The sequence below is a fragment of the Vipera ursinii genome (assembly GCF_947247035.1).
Source record: "Vipera ursinii genome assembly, chromosome: 2".
Classification (NCBI taxonomy): Eukaryota; Metazoa; Chordata; class Lepidosauria; order Squamata; family Viperidae; genus Vipera; species Vipera ursinii.
The window spans coordinates 53296592-53316947 of NC_139513.1; the positions used below are offsets into that span (position 1 = coordinate 53296592).

Consider the following 20356-nt stretch of genomic DNA (forward strand, 5'->3'; position numbering starts at 1 on the left):
TTTCCCTGTCCTTACTACTTTCTACAGAGGGACTATCGAGAGCATCCTGTCATACAGCATCACAGTCTGGTTTGGAAGCATCACTGCTTCAGACAGGAAGGCAGTGCAGAGAGTGGTGAGGAAGGCTGGAAAAATTATTGGCAGTTCCTTCCCTTCCATCTAGGACATAGCACATAACGTTGCTTGAGCAGGGTCTGCAAGATTGTCTGGGACACTACAGATCCTCTACACAACCTGTTTTCCTTGTTACCTTCTGGGAGGAGGCTCCATGGTACCTGAAGCAGAACATCCAGATTCAGTCACAGTTTTGTTCCATACAGTATTAACCTTATGGACTCTAAAGCTTCCTCCTTCTGTTATGTATTCAAGATGGACAGTGATTAATATTAATATATTACTTACATGTAAGGGTGTAGGTCTATACATATGTTGTATATAGTATATTTAAATGTGTGTTATGTACATGCACACTTTGAGAGCAAGCAACTATATTTCATTTTTAATGCGTGCCATTGTGCACACAATAAAAAATGACAATAAAGGTTATTATCTATTATCTGTTGTGGGTGCTTCATCACTGGAGGTTTTTAAGAAGAGATGGACAGCCACTTATCTCACACTGTGTAGGGCAGGGGTCGGCAACCTTAAACACTCAAAGAGCCACTTGGTCCCTTTTCCCAGAGAAAAAAAAACACTGGGAGCTGCAAAACTCTCACGGGCACACGCACACAAGGGGGGAGGTTGATTGAAGAGTTTAATTAAAAAGAAATAGAGGCTGCTGTGCATGAGTTCTCTCTCTCCCTCCCTCCCTCTCTCTCTCTCTCTCTCTCTCTCTCCGTCTCTTTCTCTCCCTCCCTCTCTCTCTCCCTCTCTCCGATCTTCTGCTTACCTGGCAAGCTGGCTTCACGCGGTTCTCGGACAAGCTGACACACATTCTTATTGTACTGGCTCTCCTGCCCTGCTTTCTGCTGCTTCCTGGGGAGATGCAGCAAAGACAGGAGCCCCGCCCAATAAGCTTGTCAGCTTCTTGAAGAACAACGTGAGGCCACTCTCTTTTTTATACACACACACACACACACACACACACACACACACACACACAGAGAGAGAGAGAGAGAGAGAGGTGGGGGGAAGCTCAAGTGCCTCTCTCTGTCTCTGTCTCTTTCTCTGCAAATGGCAGAGGAGGACTGGGAGCCACAGGAGAAGGCTGAAAGAGCCACATGCAGCTCCAGAGCCGCAGGTTGCCGACCCGTGGTCTAGGGTCCCCAGCTTGAGCTGAGGGCTGGACTAGAAGACCTCCAAGGTCCCTTCCAACTCTGTTCAACTGTTATTACATAACTTTTAATGACCATCTGAATGTTACATATGTAAATGACATTTGTACTTACTAGATTTTTCAAATCTCGCCTTTATTACTTTATAAGTAACACAAGGCAGTCAACATACATAATATTACTTCCTCCTATTTTCTCCACAACAAGCCTGTAAATTGAGTTGGACTGAGAGAAAATGACTGGCCCAAAGTCACCCAGCTGGTTGTCGGGCCTAAGGCAGGACTAGAATTCATAGACTATTGGTTTCTAGGCCTGGGTCTTTGATAACACACCAAACTGATTCTCTTTTATTTATATAAAATAAATATATGTCTAAATAGCAGTGAGCACTAGAGCAAGTGCTCACTGTGTCTGTGTATATACATAAATACACACAAACACACACACACACACACATTGAGCACTTGGTTTAGTGTGCACTATTTATTCATATATTTATTTCATATAAAAGAGAACCAGAATATCTCTCTCTCTCTCTCTCTCTCTCTGTGTGTGTGTGTGTGTGTGTGTGTGTGTGTGTGTGTGTTAAATATTTGTTAACTATTTAGATTACCTTGCTAGGCCCCAAACATGGGACAAATCTTATTTCCTGTTTCAGCCTAATCCAAGGCCATCCACAGGCAGTGGTCACAGTAGTGACAGCTCATATTTGTGTAAATATTTTTGGATTGCTAACAAAGAATTAAAGGGAGTCAGCCATACCCTTCTGAGATTCAAACCTGGGCTGATTGCACATTAGGCAGTTGTTTTAACCTCTAGGCCACAGGCTCTTTCTCACTTTGTTAGCTGAGAAGCAAGGGAGATATGTGTTAAATGTTTGTTAACTATTTAGATTACCTTTACACAAATAAGAGCTGTTACTACTGTGACCACTGCCTGTGGTTGGACTTGGGTTAGGCTGAAACAGGAAATAAGATTTGTCCCATGTTTGGGGCCTAGCAAGGTAATCTAAATAGTTAACAAACATTTAAGACATATCTCCCTTGCTTCTCAGCTAACAAAGTGAGAAAGAGCCTGTGGCCTAGAGGTTAAAACAACTGCCTAATGTGCAATCAGCCCAGGTTTGAATCTCAGAAGGGTATGGCTGACTGATGAGAACAAATAAGTTTGAAATGCATATCAGTCTCCCTTTAATTCTTTGTTAGCAATCCAAAAATATTTACATATCTATAGATAGATAGATAAAAATAAAAGGAATACTTAAACAACACAATGTACTGTATTTAATAGTAGGATGTCTTATTTTCTGTTACCTTTATATTTTTTTACACACACACACATACACACACACACACACACCTTGCATTTTAAAGAACATGTTGTTTTCAGAAAATCTTTCAAACTTAGCAGTTTTCATTTTAAAAACTGTTTTAAAACATGGAATATATTGTCTAAGTGAATCTTGTAGCAAGAAGCAACCTAAATTATGTAAGGTTGAACAGAGATTAAATTGGCATACTAACTGATTGCAAGTTAATATATGATGACAAACATTTATTTATGTATTTGTTTTTAGAGAACTTATTTGATTGGAGTTCTTTCTTTATGATGAACCTCAAAGCCAGATGATAGCAAAGGAATAAGGAAATTAAAAAAGTCCCACTGTAAACAACCAATGCCATCAATAGTTCTAAAGTAATTTTATAAATATTAATACAAACCATAATTTGCTTTTTAAAATAATTCATCTAAAATTGAAATTCAATCTGATAATAAATCAGCCACAGTGGCTGTTTATTGCATAGTTTTTTGGTTTTTTTTTTTACTTTTTGCATATATTAATATTTAAAAACAGCATCCTTATTGTCCCTTTCTTGAACAAAACGTACTCTTTATTGACTCTTTTATAAAGCCACTTTTGTGTTCATACATGTGTAAAAATGTACACCCCAACTATCAATGAAATATCTTTAGACTTATAAAATCAAACAAAGAGAAACCAAATCTGAAAAAACATCCTTTTCTCCAAAAAGGATCAAGGTGAAAAAAAAAAGTCCTGCTTAGAAATCTGTCTTCTTTCCTGCCTACAATCCACCCCCTCACTGGCAACCATCCAGAAGCCAAAATATGTTTTCTAAACCTGTGTTTCTCAAACTTGGAAGCTTTGAGATGTGTGGACTTCAGCATGGGAATTCTGGGAGTTTAAGTCCACACATCTTAAAGCAGCCAAGGTTGAGAAACAACAGTTCTAAAGGGATAGCTGGTGGCAGTGATTTCCCAGTAGTAGCCTTGGCATCACCTCTCTGTCAGGAAAAGCTAAGATGGATTTTCCTATGTGCATATTTTACACTTTGCTGCCTAGATCAGAGTTCTGACTGTTCTATCATGCTGTCCAACTTTTATACCATTGAGCATTCTCTTGGATGAAGGAATTTTCACAGAAAACAAGCGCAGGCATGTTCCCCCTTTCCAGCCCAGCAGATCTAGCATCAAGTAATAGATTTCAATTGCAAGTACGCTAAACATCTTTTAGGCTTCTAGTATCTCAATATATCCTTCACTTTCCTAAATATTAAAAGGAAACCTTGCTTAAAATCATCATCACATTTGGTAACAGGATTTAAAATAACTTTGCATATGAAAATCATTTCTTTCAATTATTCTAGAAGCATATCTCTTATCATACAACCACAAATACAGCCATCCCAGCATGCAGAGCTACATATTGAAAGCAGATAAGACCGACCCCAGGTAAAGTTCATTTATTTCAATGATTTTTTAGGCAAATGCCTCTCAATATTCATAATTTTCCATTTCATCATTTCAGACTACTGACCAGCATCCCCAACAAATAAAAAATTCTTAAGGAACAGATTCAGATTGGCCTTATTAAGTGTTTTTGCAGTAACTAGCTAGATACTATAGAAGTTATTTGTTTCGATAGATTCTCTGAAATATGTATCTTAGTGTATTGCAAATTTAGATTTTATGGTTTTTAGTATGTAAAATCTGAAACTTTTTAGTTTAAACAATCTGAATAATCTGCCAATTGTTGACCAGATGAATTATAACGATATCAATACCAACTTATATACTGCTTCACAGTGCTTTACAGCCCTCTCTAAACAGTTTACAGAGTCACCATATTGCCTCCAACAATTTAGATCCTCATCTCATTAACTTCATAAGGATGGAAGGCTGAGTCAACCTTGAGCGGTAAGAATAGAACTGCTGACAGTCAGCAGAATTAGCCTATAATACTGCATTGTAACTGGAGTGGAGCAGAGCAGAGCAGAGCAGAGCAGAACAGAACAGAACAGAACAGAACAGAACAGAACAGAACAGAATAGAAGCTGGAAGAGACCTTAGAGGTCTTCTAGTCCAGGGCTTTTCACCTGGTGGTATGCGTACCACCTGTGGTACATTACCACATGGCAGGTGGTACGCGGCATTTCCCAGCCAAGTGTAGAGGGGGAGGGAATGAGCCAGCGCAGTGCAGGACTTACTGTGAGAGAGTACTCCAGAGCTGCAGAGTGGCTGGGGCAAGGCAAAAGCCCCAGGCTCACTTTCAGCTCACCCAGAAGAGAAAGGAGGAGGAGGGGGTGGAGACAGGAGAGGCTATAATAGAAGGCAGTTTGGGCAGGAGAGGGAGAGAGAGAAAAAAAGAAGCAGCCTTGGGAGGAAGTGGAGTCAGCCCTAGCTGCACTGAAGGTAAAGAAGAAGGAGGAGGATTGGAGGAGATGAGAGGAGATCAAGCAAGCCGGCCATGAGCTGATCTACAACTTCTGCGGTAGCCATCTGTGCTGGCAGCAACAAACAGGCGAGAAACACAGTGGGGGAGGGGTCGCCTTCCACGAGGAATGAAGAAAGACAGCAATGAAGAAAAGCAGCATTGGTAGAGGTGAGGCACAGAGGGAGGGAGATGGAGAGTGGGTTTTGTGAAATGTGGGCTTTGTGTTCTTAAGGCGTGTTTGGCAATTTCTATTTCGCTGATGGGTGATATCTCGTGTTAACTTCTATTGCTCTGCTATTGTTAGCTGTAAGTTTTGCTGCAAGGGATTTTGAAGTATTTTTCTCCTGAATAGATTTTGCCTGTAACATTCCTTTACTTATGAATGGAGCCATTTGGGGGAGGCTGCCTTAGTTGGCAGCCAGTACTTACTACATTTTTGTTTCTTCCTTAAGTGCTGGCTGCTGGCTCCTTAATTTTCCTTTCTAGCAGTAGCTAATTCTTAAAGGGGAATGCACTTTTTAGCTAGTTCCCTCAGTGGCTTGTCTTTTCTGTCTCTGGAAGCTTTTCCTTGTTTGATGAATATATGGAAGAGGGAAAATATGGGGGTGGGGGTGTTTCAAATTCTTCCTTCAGAAGGAGATGGGAATGAGAAAGAGGGAGGCAGGGAAGAACAGAGGGAGGGGAGGAAATCCTGCCTTAGTACTTGGCCACCAGTAGCCCTGCCATTGACTTTACTTGTCAAAAGGTTGCAAAAGGGGATCACATGACCCTGGGACACTGTGACCATCATAAATATGAAACAGTTGCCAGGCATCCAAATATAAATCACATGACCCTGGGCATGCTGCAATGGTCATAAGTGTGAAAAATGGTCATAAGTCATTTCAGTGCAATTGCAACTTCGAACAGGTTTTTTGTTAGTTTGGTTTTTTTTGGTCATCAAGTTTTTCACATCTTGCTAGGTGGTACTCAAATACTGCCATATCCTAAAAGTGGTACAATCGATGAAAAGGTTGAAAAGCCCTGTTCTAATCTAGCTCCCTGCTCAAGCAGGAGAAACTATACCATTTCAGACAAATAGTTGTCCAGTCTCTTCTTAAAAACTTCCAGTGTTGGAGCACTGACAACTTCTGGAGGCAAGTTGTTCCACTGATTAATTGTTCTAACTGTCAGGAAATTTCTCCTTAGTTCTAGATTGCTTCTCTCCTTGACTAGTTTCCATCCATTGCTTCTTGTCCTGCCTTCGGGCGCTTTGGAGAATAGCTTGACTCCCTCTTCTTTGTGGCAACCCGAGATATTGGAACACTGCTATCATGTCACCCCTCGTCCTTCTCTTCATTAAACTAGACATACCCAATTCCAGCAACCGTTCCCTATATGTTTTAGCCTCCAGGCCCCTGATCATCTTTGTTGCTCTTCTCTGTACTCTTTCTAGGGTCTCAACATCTTTTTTTACATTGTGGTGACCAGGAGAGCTAATAGGAGAGCTCTAAACTATGCAGGAGTTTAGAGCTCTCATAGATGCACTTAAGTTCAAATAATGCTAACTAACAATCATGAATCTGCATCTACAGAGGAAGCTGTGTTCTTCCAAGAATTAAGGCATTTTCCCCATTAACTAACCTTTTTAATTTATGTTCTAAGTCTATGTAATACTGGTAAAAGTTCTGCAAACCAAATTTCATAACATCACTCACAGAACGTTATAAATACAAACTATCTTAAGGAACTGTATATAACAATCTCTATAGAATCAACAAATTGTTATAATTAAATCATTTCTTATGAATGTACATACATGCAGTTTTGGTTGCCTAATTTTTGGGCCAAACCATACTTTTATCAGCCAAGCAATGGTATAATTTTCCTTAAAATAAATATGTGAACCCTGGAAACAGTCTCTGCTTTCCCCTTATTTGATTACTTTTACTATATACTATTCACAGTCTTCTTTTGGAGCGAGTCCAAAAAAAATTCAGAATAACATGTATTTTAGGTTACTTACGATTGGTGAACACTACAGTTGTAAAATACAAAATCCACAGATGCAAACTTCTTCCCTGTCTCTTTGGATTTAAGATAGAGCTTTACCACTCGCTTATCACCTAGAAGAAAGCAAGCATACAGATCAGAAATCAACAAATTGGTGACTGGCATGGACATCTGTAAAAATAAAGACTTCTTAATTTGACCAGGTTGGAATAAATAGTTCTGACTGAATTAAGAAATAATCTCAGTGAATACCAATGACATAAGAAAACATTAATCATGGAAGAACATGATCCATCTAAACCACTTTTCTTCTTTCTAGATAGCTTTAATGATTTAGAGAGTAAGTAATCTTGCTTAGTACAAAACTAAAAAAAGCTGATGAAAGACTATGATAATAGATCTTTAACTGCCTACTGCAGAATTTATATTTGACATTCTCCATGTTACCTCTCTCTCGGGCCAATGTGTTATATCTTAAAGGATTTAGATTTCTCTATAGCAAAAACAACCTGAGTATCTGAGATCAGCCTAGATTATACTATCTGAACTGAAGACTAAATTATCTGCCTCCCATGTAGGGACAGAAACAACGTATTTTTAGATAGTGCTTTTTTATTACCTAGAGCAGTCTTTCTCAACCTTGGCAGCTTGAAGTTGTATGGAAATCACCTCCCAGAATTCCCCAGCCAGCATTGGGAAAATGGGAGTTCAAGTGGGTGTTGAAGTTTACACATCTTCACATTGCCAAAATTGAACAATTCTGACCCCAGAGAGAAGGATTTTGTAATGGAATAAAAATATTACAAGAAGCATACATAGCTACAGAAAAGTTATTGGGATTTATTGTGGTACTACTTTGTATAAGTATGTGAAAAAGCACCCAGTTTCAAAACAGTGAGATTATAAATATCTACATATATTCGCAGAAACACTGTAAAAACAGAAGACACAGTTTTAAGCATTTTAAAACAGATTACATGTTTCCATCCTAACAATAAACTACGTACATAGACTGGCTCAACTTTTGCATTACTTAAATATTTGTTAAAAAAAACTCAGTTCCCTAAGTACATTCAGTTTATTCTATATTTAACTGCTGCAGGATGATGATGTGATATTAACTCACCTTGTCCTCTGGTAATAGGTATGACATCTTTTGTAGATGGAGAACTACAGTAGATTCTGCCGTCTTCAATACGGCTTTCAGAGTCAGTGAAATCTTCAAAGGAACAATTCACACCAGCCAGGAGATCAGGAACATTCCAGGCTTGCAAAACCAGCTGACAGAATGACACACAGAGAAAAAAAAATCAGTGATCTGTTTGTTGTTGTTGTTTTAAAAAAGGGGGTCTACAATAAAACCTTCATACTTCACCATCCTACTGACATAGTTAACAAGACTATATGGAATTTAAAGTAAAATGACCCACCGGGACTTCTGACATGGTGACTGATATATTCTTAGGCTGAACAGTAAGTTGAACACACTGGTGCAGATGTGAGGCAAAACGCTGGTGTTCATCAGCTCGATCACAACGCTCCTTCCGAGAACAGCTGTGAAACAGCAAAAAACAATATCTATAAGACTGTGGTAATCTTTAGCTACAACTAATAATGTTCTCATTATGTTGCTACATTGATGACTAACGGCATGCAAAGACCTATTTTATTTTCATCTGCTAGTTAATTTTAGTTTTATTTAAATTCTAGTCCACCTTTCACAACTGCTTTGTCAGTTACAACTGAAATGGAATAAAAGTTGCTTAAATAAATGAGAAAGCCCTTAATGCTATTCCTACATTACACAAATAATAAAAGAGACCATAAATATTATCAGTTGAAAACATGCTTCACAATATGTACTGAAATTTCACATTCAAATAGTCACTGAAATATTTCTTTGGTAATTTGACTTATTTTTGTATATTATATTTTGCTCTTGAACCCACATATATTTTGCTCTTGAACTAGCACCTAGGTCACGATGGCATGCAATGTCTCAAAGAATTTTGCTGAAAAAAATAAAGATGGGTTTTATGCATTATTTTACCAACATTAAAATTAATCTTAATGAGAAAGGAGTAAATGAAACATTTTACAAACCAGTATTATATTTTCTCAGAGGAAGCCTTAATGATAGTACAATAGTCTACTCTTAGAAGGTTATTAAAATTTATGTTGTACCGCAATAAAATGTGAATTGTGAGAACAAGTCTTATTCTTCTGTTCTGGTTTGCTTGCTAAATTAAATTTCAATCTTTCCCAACCTAGATGTTATTACTCCTTAAAGTTAAATCACTATCTTTACGATGGGATTTTAATTTCATCTGCAATTGTGTATGGATTATTAATGATGTAACTCAATAATCTAACAAACACTTACTGTGCTGAACAGCTTCTTAATATTCAGTGTTTGTACAAATGCTTGCAAAAATGCAGTGAGTTTCACATGGTTTTGCACTTGATCTTTACAAAACCACTACAGAATAGGAAATAGTCTCCAAGTGTATTTCATCCAATATGATAATTATGGAAGAAATCCTTTAGAACTATATTAGCTTATGAGACCTTTATTTTTTTAAGAAAGAAGGAAAGACAATCCATTCCACTATCAAACCTATTGGTTATCTAAAAGCTAAGAGAACATTTCTAAAGTTACAAAATGTCTTGTAATTTGAACTAGTTGGTCTGGATATTAAAAACAACAAGCTCCTTCATCTCTGTAACAGCTTTTCAAATATGCAAAGATGGATATCATGATACCCTAAATCATGTCTTCTCAGAATAAGGATATGCAATGCTGACTTTCAGTTAGGTGTTGCGGTGTCCCTGTCTTCCACGTTTGATTTTGCCCCACTGGGGACCCTAAAAAGGGTTGAAAGTCATCCCGGAGAGGCAACGAAGGAGGGGACCCTCATCGAGAACACAGGGGCAGCAGCCATTCCGCTGGATCTGAGGAAGCCCTCCAAACTGGCAGGGGAAAGACTGGCTACCTTCATGTGGCCAGTCAGAAGCTGCTGACAACCAAAGATGAGGACTAACTAGCAATTTTTGAGCAACGTGATGGAACTGGGTGAGACTTTATCCTCTTTTTATGACCTTAATACAACTCTCCTGGAAAAAACAATGCCCAAAGCAAAGAATTCTCCCCGATGAGAGACGGAGGGGAAGGTTTTGCCTCATTCCCTCAGGAAAAGAAAAGCAGCGAATTAATTGCTTTGGGGGAAAATAGAGAAAACTACAAGATCAATTTGGAATTAATAGAGATATATAGATTTGAAATTTGGGGACTAAAAGTACCTTTGAGACTTTTTTTAGAAAAGATATTTTAAAGTCTGTAAAATAGGCTTGGATTTGGAAAGCTGGAAGACGGTGTCAACAACATCTAGTGGTGAATCACAGCACTACAATTTATTATGCTTAAAGGAAACTTAGCTTGGAGCCCAGACTTAGACAAGACTCTTTGTTGTTCCTGGAAACTCACTTTTGCAGACTGCAGCTGGGAAAAGGGAAAATAACCCTCTTGGGCTGCCTATCTGTGTTGGGGACCCTATTGGACTATAAAGACTACATACAAAAACAAAATGGATGTTTCATACTTAGCCTCAAATGGTAAAAAACCATCTTTAACACTTCTCTCTGAACTCCCAGCTTGATATACCAACAAAAAATGTTAATGAATCTCAGAAAGAAATTCTTTCTATGCTGAAATCAATCCAAGATTGATTTCAGGATGAGACTAAAAATAATGCAAATGAGATAAAAGAACAATTTTCTAACCTAAACTTACAAATTCAGACAATGACTACAAAGAAGGAACTAGTAACCCAGAAAACAGAAGGAAAATTAGAATAAATGGATCCAAAGATGGAGGACCTAAAGGAAGGAATTAACAGACAGATACAGACAAATGAAAAATTAGAAGATGTAGTGATAACACCAGAAATGGAAAAGATATCTCAGAACACATTTGAGGATAAGGTTGAACAGATGATAAAGCTGTTAGGAGAAATGCTGAATATTGACAAACAAGAAATGAAAAGAAAAACTGAAGGAGAAGGGTGGAGGATGTTTAATGAATATAAATGGGTTGAGCATTCTTCCAAAAATATTTCAATCAAAATCTCTTCCTCATTCCAAACAATATATACAAAAACAGAAGAAGAATTACTCGATGATTGAAATGTACTGATTTGGAAAGTTATTTAGAAAAGGAAGGAAAGTTATTTGGCAAAGAAAGAAAGCTAGAGCAAGACTGAAGAAAATACTATTAAACAGATGTTTGAATATGGTTAAGAAAATAAATAATTGTTAGAAATAAAAATATTATTATAATTAGAAGGATAGGATTTGTAACTAGAATATTATAGTTTGTTATGAGATGGGAAATATGAAAATTCAAAGGGTTTGAATATTCATCCTCCTTCAGATGTATCCTAGATCATTAACCTTCTCCTTAATCTATGACAGCCAAAACTGCTTTCTTCACTACACAAGTAGAAGAAGTCAACAATAAGAGTAACTTACTAGATAAGAACTTACCTAGTAGGTAAGAATAAGAAAGAGTAACACTGAGACTCTTTCCTATTCTGTGACTTGTCATATAGTGGTTTTGTAAAGAACAGCAAGTTTATGGCAGAATGAAAATTCAAGCTGGGAATTTTGTGATTCAGTTCTCACTATCTGTATGACACTGACGATGCAACTTTATACCTGGGCATTTTTAGATCCTTTTAAAAATTTCTGTAGGGCTCATCTTTTAATATCCTACCCTAATCAATTCTATGCTCTTCCCATCTCATGTATTGTGGCTTTAATGGAGCTGGAGTCCTGCTTCAATTTCCTTTGAGCCTAACAGTTCATCACACTCATTTATGCTCTCGATTAAGCAACTCCAAGCAATTCAAATAAGCAGCTGCAAATATTCCATCTATTTCATCAAAGGCAGCCACTCCGCTGCCCCCATAGCACTGTTCTATCCAGGTATTCTGCCTCCATTAATAAGTTTAAATGGGTTTCTTCAAATTCTCCTCCCTGCATTTGTGATAACATTATTTCATTATAGAACGCATTTAATTAAGCAAAGGGCAATACAGTATAAGCAGATACACATGCACCTTTCAAGGTCTTAGTAATCTCAATGATTTATCTCTGTAGCAAGTGCCAGCATGACACTGCACAATGGAGTTTCTGAGCCACTACAACATTCCACCTATATCCTAGGGATGCTTCAGGGAAAGAGATGTCTTTGAATTTTAATTAAAATGCTCCACATGGCTAAACAGTCAGGACTCTGTAGCTTCTAACAACTTTCCCCCCTTAAGCCCAAAGAAAATCACCCTTTTAATGTCTTTCAATTATTGTTTTGCCCCTACTCTTTTATGCTTTCATTAGTAACCCTATATGAGAGGCCCAGTTCCTGAGTTAAAGACATTGAATTTTAAGTTTTGATCAGTAGCAGCAGATGCACATGATCTTCAAAGAAAACCAGATTAATGAGTCTAAAAAATTATGTCTTCTTCATATTATTCCTCTGCAGCTAAAACAGGGCTAGAGCTGATTCCTATGCATATTCCCTGTTGCCAAATGTTCCTGGATTGGCATCTCAACGCTGCCCCGGTTCAAGCCCCTTTCAATGGAGGAATCTTAACTTTTCCAATATGACAAACAAGAAGCACTGTGGTGCCTGCGTTTGATGCATCAACCAGTATAACTGGAAACATTTGACAGCTACAAGTATTGACATTTCAAGCTGAGCAATCAAATTGCATTCATAAAGTTGTTAGGAAAATTTCTTTAAACTATAATCGAAATAAAATATTTTCAAGCAGAAAGAACTCAATGTGCTACATTAATGCCATCACTCCCACCACCCTCCCATTTCCCATTACTACAAGTAATTCAATGTCTAAACTCATAGGGGTGTACGTGTGTGTATGTATCACTATTATTTATTTATTTTATTTATTAATTTAATTTGTATACCGCCCTTCTCCCGAAGGACTCAGGGCGGTGAACAGGGCAATACATATTAAAAACAAGATACAAAAAAAAATGCTAAATAAATTTATTGCTAAATAAATAAATCATGGACAACTGGTCACAGGACAACAAACTATTTTGGGGAAATGCATAGTCTGTGTCAATCTATGCTGGAATGAGGGTGACTCCTGCTGTGTTTCAAGATAGTAAGTAGAAAATTTAGTCCTTACCACCCACACATCAGAAGCTGCCAATGCAGTAGACAACTGGCAACTCAGAGCTGGCTGCCATCAATCAGCTTTATAGCATAAAGCATTTACCACAGAGGCAAGAGGAGACTAAGTGTACATACCAGACATTGAGGTTTACTTCTCTCAGCTTGAAATAAACAGGTGAAGCCTACCAGCAATTCTTTGCTCTATTCCCCACTGTGCTGCTTTCCACATTCATGCAAATCAGCAGGATAAGGGGTTCCTGACAACTACAATGGACAGAATTTTTAGCCCCTATGAACATTTGCTGCGGTTTCCTACCATAGGAGATTCAAGGTTGAATATACATGACAGGCCTATTCACTCAAGCAAAACAAGTAATTTTCCAAACATTACAAAATCAAATGATAATGGCATCCTTATCCTTATCTTTAGTTATAGCACTTTTATGAGTACGCACAGCACTTCAATACTACTATTGCAATCTTATAATAACTCCATAAACTCAGTATTATATAAACACGAAGAGAGCAGTGCTGCACTAAAAAATAGCATTTTTCCTGAGTTCCATTAGACAGCAAAACTCCACAGCTTCCTGCTTTTTACTTTTTATAGAAGTTAACCAGGTGCCACCAAACGCCCATAAACAGATCTAGAAATGTATTCCTTCTCTGGCTGTTTCCTCACACTTTCATGTTCAATAGTCTCTTGTTTTTGAGTAATTAGATCTCATAGCAGCATGGTGACTACTCCAAACTCACCTCTTATCAAGGCCTCCTGTCATTTTTCAGTTCTATGTCTTCTACCATTTTCCCTTTCTTTGATGGGTCCTTCGTACCTTAGCATACATTGTTTTAACAAATTGTTTTCTGATTTAACTTAACTTTAACTAATATGATCATCTTTTGCTACTTTCTCTTATTTATACCCTTCAAAGGGTTCTGCCTCATGGATTTCATGCTGCTATATGCTCGATAGTAGGAACTATGATAGTTAGGTATTACAGAATGTAATATTAACACATTTTTTATTTTTATTGGTAAAAATGAACAATTACAATGATACTAGTGATAATACAGTAAAAATGCAAATCATAATGATTAAAATAAGGTAAACAAAATAAAAACTGTTTATCAATATAACATGAGCAAAAAACTCTTTCAGTCTCTAAACTTAACATTACATGAGGATACTTTGTGCTCTCTGAGCTTAGTTATTTTCTTGCAGGTGTTTCATTACCCAACTAGGCAACATCATCAGTGTTAGGACTGCGCTAACATTGATGATATTACCTAGCTGGTAATGAAACTTCCACAAGAAAACAATCAAACTCAACATGAAGGACTCCTCAACACCTGAGATCCCATATTCCTTTTTGTACATGACCCTGTTACTAAATAAAAGATTAATGGTACTACTGTAACAGACTGATAAGCATTCAAAATGTCAGAAGTTAGCTTCAACAATGGAACAGAGTTTTTATATATAAAGGAATATGGAGAATAAGAGTCAGGAGACACCATCAAGCCAAACCAAACCAAAAGACAATTCAGCATACTTACATGTTATGTAGGACACACCAACCACAGTGAGGATCTCTAGAACCCAGACACAGTGCACATGTTGCATACTGCTCACAGCTTTCCACTGGCACACGAGTCACCTAGGGGACAAGGGCTAGTGTTAAATAAAATCTTACTTCAGAGACTTTCAAGCTGCAGTTCTTATTCATATGTAAAATTCCCAGTGATTCCTTTTTTCCCATTTACCATCAGACAACTGAAAATAATTCACTCAGTTTCAGCAGCTTATTTGTTGGTTATTGAGGAAGAAAAAGTGAAAAATTCAGAAGCAGGGGCTTAAAAAAAAAGAAGTGTGGCCACTCTGGCATGGTACCAGTGCTATGGAATGAGATTCCCCTTGAGTTCCATGTAGTTCCCACCCTGACGGCATTCTGGAAAGCCTTAAAGACCTGGCTATTCTCCTATACCAAGGGTCTTCAAACTTGGCCCTTTTATGACTTGTGGATTTCAACTCCCAGAATTCCTCAGCCAGGCATAAAAGGGCCAGGTTTGAAGACCCCTATCCTATACCTGCAGGGATGCAGTAGCTCAGTGGGTTAGGACGCTGAGCCTGTCGATCAGAAGGTCGGCAGTTTGGTGGGTCGAATCCCGAGTGCCGCGTAGCAGAGTGAGCGCCTGTTACTCGTCCCAGCTTCTGCCAACCTAGCAGTTCAAAACCATGTAAAAATGCAAGTAGAAAAATAGGGACCACTACGGTGGGAAGGTAACAGCGCTCCGTGCGCCTTTGGCGTCTAGTCATGCCGGCCACATGACCACGGAGTCGTCCTAGGACAAGCGCTGGCTCTTCGGCTTTGAAACGGAGATGAGCACCGGCCCCTAGAGTTGGAAACGACTAGCACACATGTGCAGGGGAACCTTTACCTTTATCCTATACCTTGAGTTAGGGTGGATGGCATCCTGCTGGTTTTGTTTAGGGGTGTGGGTGCTGTTACCTGGACTTGCCATCAGTTCTTGTTCTTTTTTATAATTTTATATAATGCATTTTCCAGTTTGTTTTGTTATTGCCAGTGCATAAATTATATAAATTTAATTTAATATAATTTAAAAATGGTCTTGGCTGAAATAGAGATGCACTTCTTGGCAACTCAAGACAATTATTTCCCAACACTAACTCTCTCTGTTTAATACTGCAGTATGTTACAACATTATGGTGTTAGTACTAAGGGGAAGGAATTATAGTTACCAACCATCTTTTAAACATTCAATTCTCCTTTGACATAGGTAATTGGGAAGGGGTGTTATGACAACCAGCTGTTGAAAAGAATACTTCATTGCTTCTGCCAGAAGAAAACACCACTGCCTTTCTGAAACAGATGGCAGCACTGAAAAAAGGTGAGGCAGAGGACTCTTTGTCTACCACCCCAATTGTTCTCCATGGACTATACAACATGATTTCAATGCAATCATTAAGGGAGGGGAAACAATTCAGATAGCATTGAAAGCATTCTAGAATTCAGAATTATGTTATCATTCCTTCAGCTTGTTCTGCTATTTGATGATGATAACTTTACTGTCACTTTGAATGTACACCAATCGGCATACATCAAAATGAAATTTCGTTGCGTACAGCTCTCAAAGGGTCACCACCTCCGATATATACTCCTTGTTCGGGGCCCGCTCAAATTTCACATTGTCCATTTTAGTCTCTAGGGAGTGAACAATGGCAAACAGGACAGATGGAAATGGGGCTCCCTGTGGATTATCCCTCAAGTTAGCTTGTATTCTGACAACCTCGCCTTCTTTCCTTTTTCTGATCCTGACTCTTCCACCTTTTCCTTAAAGAGGCCTTGCTTCTTTTCGCCCCTGGAGCATGCTGCTGCCGCCGCCACCAACTCCTCAAAAAGCCTCTCTCTCTTCCTCTGGGCCTGCCGACAGCCTCATCCAGTTCCTTCGCTTCATAAGCATATTTCAAGGCAAGCATGCTTTTTTTTTTACTGAAATCTCCACTTGACCTTTAAATAATGTGGTAAGGTTTATACTCCAGAAGCTATGCAGGACCTTGATAACATAGTTATTTTACTGTAGACAATTACAGCAAATAGGATTACCCCCTGTGAAATTCTCCCCATCACATCTAAACATTTTACTTTAGTGGCTATTGGGAGGGGAGGGAGGCGCTTTTTAATCTGCATGTGGTCATTTTGGCCTAATATTGCACCTGCCTCAAATACATAATCCTTCACAACACTTAGAAAACACTATAGTTTTCCCCAATCCATCTTCTTCTGCATATATTATATATTAGGGCTACCATCATCACCTGCCAGCATAATTGTGTTATGATCATTCTGCATATGAGCTAGGCTGCTAGGGCACTAGCATGGGGGGGGGAGAGTTCACCCCACTATTTTTAGTGCTATAAAACCTGAAATGGTGCTGAAATGAAATAGCTAAATTTCAATAAAATAATATACATGCATTCTCTAACTGAAATAGTTCATGCTGAAATCACCTAAGGACTGATTCCGGAATTATCAGAAAAGGATCTGTCTGAACATTACAACTGGATTTTAGACATGAAAATCTGACATCTCTTTCTGAAGAGATAAGATAGTAGAACAAAGGTACAGAAAACCTCATACAGGTTAAGTAGTTTTATACTGGGAGGGGGGGGAAAAGAACAAAACACAAATTTGCTTTGCGCATGGATTAAAATAATTTTAATTGCATCTAAAGGCAAATACCTTCAGTGGGCCTAATACGGTCAATGAAATATAGGTCAAACACCAAGGTTCTTTCTAAGTCCAAGGTCAATGATTGGAGGCACCCTGCTACTTCTATGAGGTTGCTGAACACAGCACAGGGAAAAGGAAGCACATTTTTGTGCTTTCAATTTTCTCAATATTCCACTGAGTCATTCCTGAGTCTAGAAAATTAAATTCTGGGTCTGTTAGATCAGTTTCCAACTCAGAGGAGCCTACGCCTGAACATCAGCTAAGAAGAACTGTTTTTTCTGAAAGGGAAGAAAGGAAATATGAGGATGGGAATGGCTGAAAGGAACATAGAATCCACACCGTAGACTAGAGTGGTGTGAAACAGAAGACTAACAGCTGCTGAATGCACACCTGTGCCAGTATCAATGCTTTTCCAACATATATCTCTTGGAAATATAACAACTGTATCTTCTCAACCTTTCCCAAAGTATGTGGCAATCAACTTTACCCCGTTTTAGATTTCAATGGGGTGTGTATGTGTGTGTGTGTGTGTGTGTGTGTGTGTGTGTGTGTGTGACATCATGTCTGTGGGATAATAACCAATCCAAGGGTATTCAATGAATATCAGAAAAAATATAGTCACACTAAACCATTAACTTTTATAAATCACACCAGCTTCTTGGCCCAATACACCAAAATCAAACAAGCCAAATTATGTTTTCATATTCAGCTTCAACTTCACTGTCACGTTTCTTCAATTTAGAAATCTGTTTTCCATGGTTCCTGGCCATATGGACAGAGTCTCATCTATGTAGAAATTAGACAGACATTGAGTGAATGTATACAGCTAAGAAATGGAGTCTCTCACTTCATGGTTCTGTAATATTTGTGTTCATTCTCTCATGAAAACAGAGCTATTGACTGCCACCAATTTCTACTAGACATATCTAGAATAGTTTTATTACGGATGAAAGATTGATAAGGATGAAAGACTCAAAATATGTATATGTTTCTCAGTTACTACATATTTATTTTGTTTCTAATGTAGATCTCTCCAGAAGACAGCTAGAAATATCTATTTATCTGTTCCATGCATTTAATATTTTTGAGAAATTGATTTGAACAATTTTCTGGGAGCCAATGTTTATCTTATTTACTCAAAAGTTTATCAGTTGCTCTTCATTGCTAAAACGGAAATGGAAGCAGACAGCAATGCCAGCATCCCTCTTTAGAACCACTCCTCATCACATTATCAGCAAGATTTGTATGTTACTCTTTTTATAGGCAACCAGAATGTGAAATACAATCTAACTCCTGGGCAATTGGTTAATCAGAAAAGCCAGGTGTCAACTCTACATTGAACCTGGCTGAAGCCATCCTGCTCATTCTAGGTTGCCACATGAATGGAAGGGGATGCAGAGGATTTTGCTAGTCTAAACAATTCTGTGTCTCATGGAAACCAACGTCATTCTATCAGTTATGTTAGAGGGTTGGGCGTTTTGTTAGAAAGCCCGCCAACTCATTCTATTGGGGAACGTGGATGATTGCATAGTACTGGAGTGGGAAGGTTAACTTTCTAATAGTGTAACTCTTTAGGGGGACTTGCAGACTTGGTTTCACTTTTGACAATGGTGATATTTTGTGTCCAATAAACATAATTTTTGAAGAAGCCTCTAGCCTTGGAGTCCTGATTTTTTCTTTTGGCTCAATCGGAACCATGACACCTGGTTCAGGAAGCAACTAATCTTGCTTTTTTTAATTAAAAAGCATGATTAACCACTTCACAAATTATTCTCCAAAACTTAAAACATTTATATAGGTAATCCTTCAGATCAGAAGAGGGAACATTATTGTGCATTTCATCTGTCAATAAAAGAGGTGGCTCTGAGTCACAGTATGGAAACACAGAGTCTAGCACAATGGGAGCACTGAAGTCTATAAACATTTGTAGAAGCATATATAGCATATACAATTTCAAGGCCTCTAGAATCTGACTATACATAACACACCAGTAAATTCTTTGTACTGCCCTTTTGCTTTAGGGGGCTGTAACAAAACCTATATTGACTTCCAAGACAAGTGTGCTATTTTAAACTTCTACCTTTGGGATCCCCAACCCAACCACCGGGTGTCGGGTTGCCTATCGTAATCTGCAAAAGAATTGCAGGACTGCCTTAACGCAAAGCACCATTCTTTATTTCCACAAAGGCAGCCCAGGCTTTCATAGAAAATAAAGCAACAGTTGAATGTTCTTTCCATAAATGTGCCAACTTGACCAAAAACGAAAAAGAGAGACAAAGGTAAATGGTACTAGGGGTTAAAATCACAGAATCAAAGTTAGAAAGAAACTTAGTCTCATCTGCAGCATTCACTAAAACATCTCTGACAGATGACCATCCAGCTTGTCTGTGGGGGCACAGTCTTAGACCTTATTGCAGGAGGGAGTTTTACCAAGTCACCTATTGGCTTACCCACTCTAAACTCAAATCATTAGTTGATTTTGACTGATATGCAATATTTGATGGGGGTTTTTAATGAAGGGGTTTTTTAATGAAGGAGAATTTACCATTTCAACCTATCAACTCTCTGACAGCTTAAACTCAGAAAGTTGCTACTGATGTCTAACCTTGAATCTATTTCCTTGAATTTTTGGCACACTGATTCTAGTTAAGCTATACGTACTAACAGAAAATAAGTCTATTCCCTCTTCTATAAGACAACTCTTCACCCATTTGTAAACTGCTATGATATTTTCCCTCAATCAGCTTTTCTGTAAACTAAATATATTCAAATGCTTTAACTCTTCCCTGTAAGGCTTGATTTCCAGACTCTTCACTATCTCAGTGGGCCTCTGCTGAACTTGCTGTTTCCATCACTATTCTTTTTCAACTGAGGAGTCCATTGCTGTCAGAATGATTCAACGGGA

At 38.2% G+C, this 20356-nt stretch overlaps 1 protein-coding gene across 1 annotated transcript in view; it reads right to left on the reverse strand.

The window, feature by feature from the left end:
- The window catches only part of PLXNA1 (plexin A1), a 425046-nt gene that overhangs the window by 185089 nt on the left and 219601 nt on the right, over nucleotides 1-20356 (reverse strand). Inside the window, exons 5-8 of the mRNA XM_083351698.1 lie at nucleotides 14756-14856; nucleotides 8430-8553; nucleotides 8126-8279; nucleotides 7013-7112 (exon numbers count right to left, since the gene is read on the reverse strand). Coding sequence (XP_083207824.1) covers nucleotides 7013-7112; nucleotides 8126-8279; nucleotides 8430-8553; nucleotides 14756-14856 — 479 coding nt within the window. The remainder of the gene's footprint in view (nucleotides 1-7012; nucleotides 7113-8125; nucleotides 8280-8429; nucleotides 8554-14755; nucleotides 14857-20356) is intronic.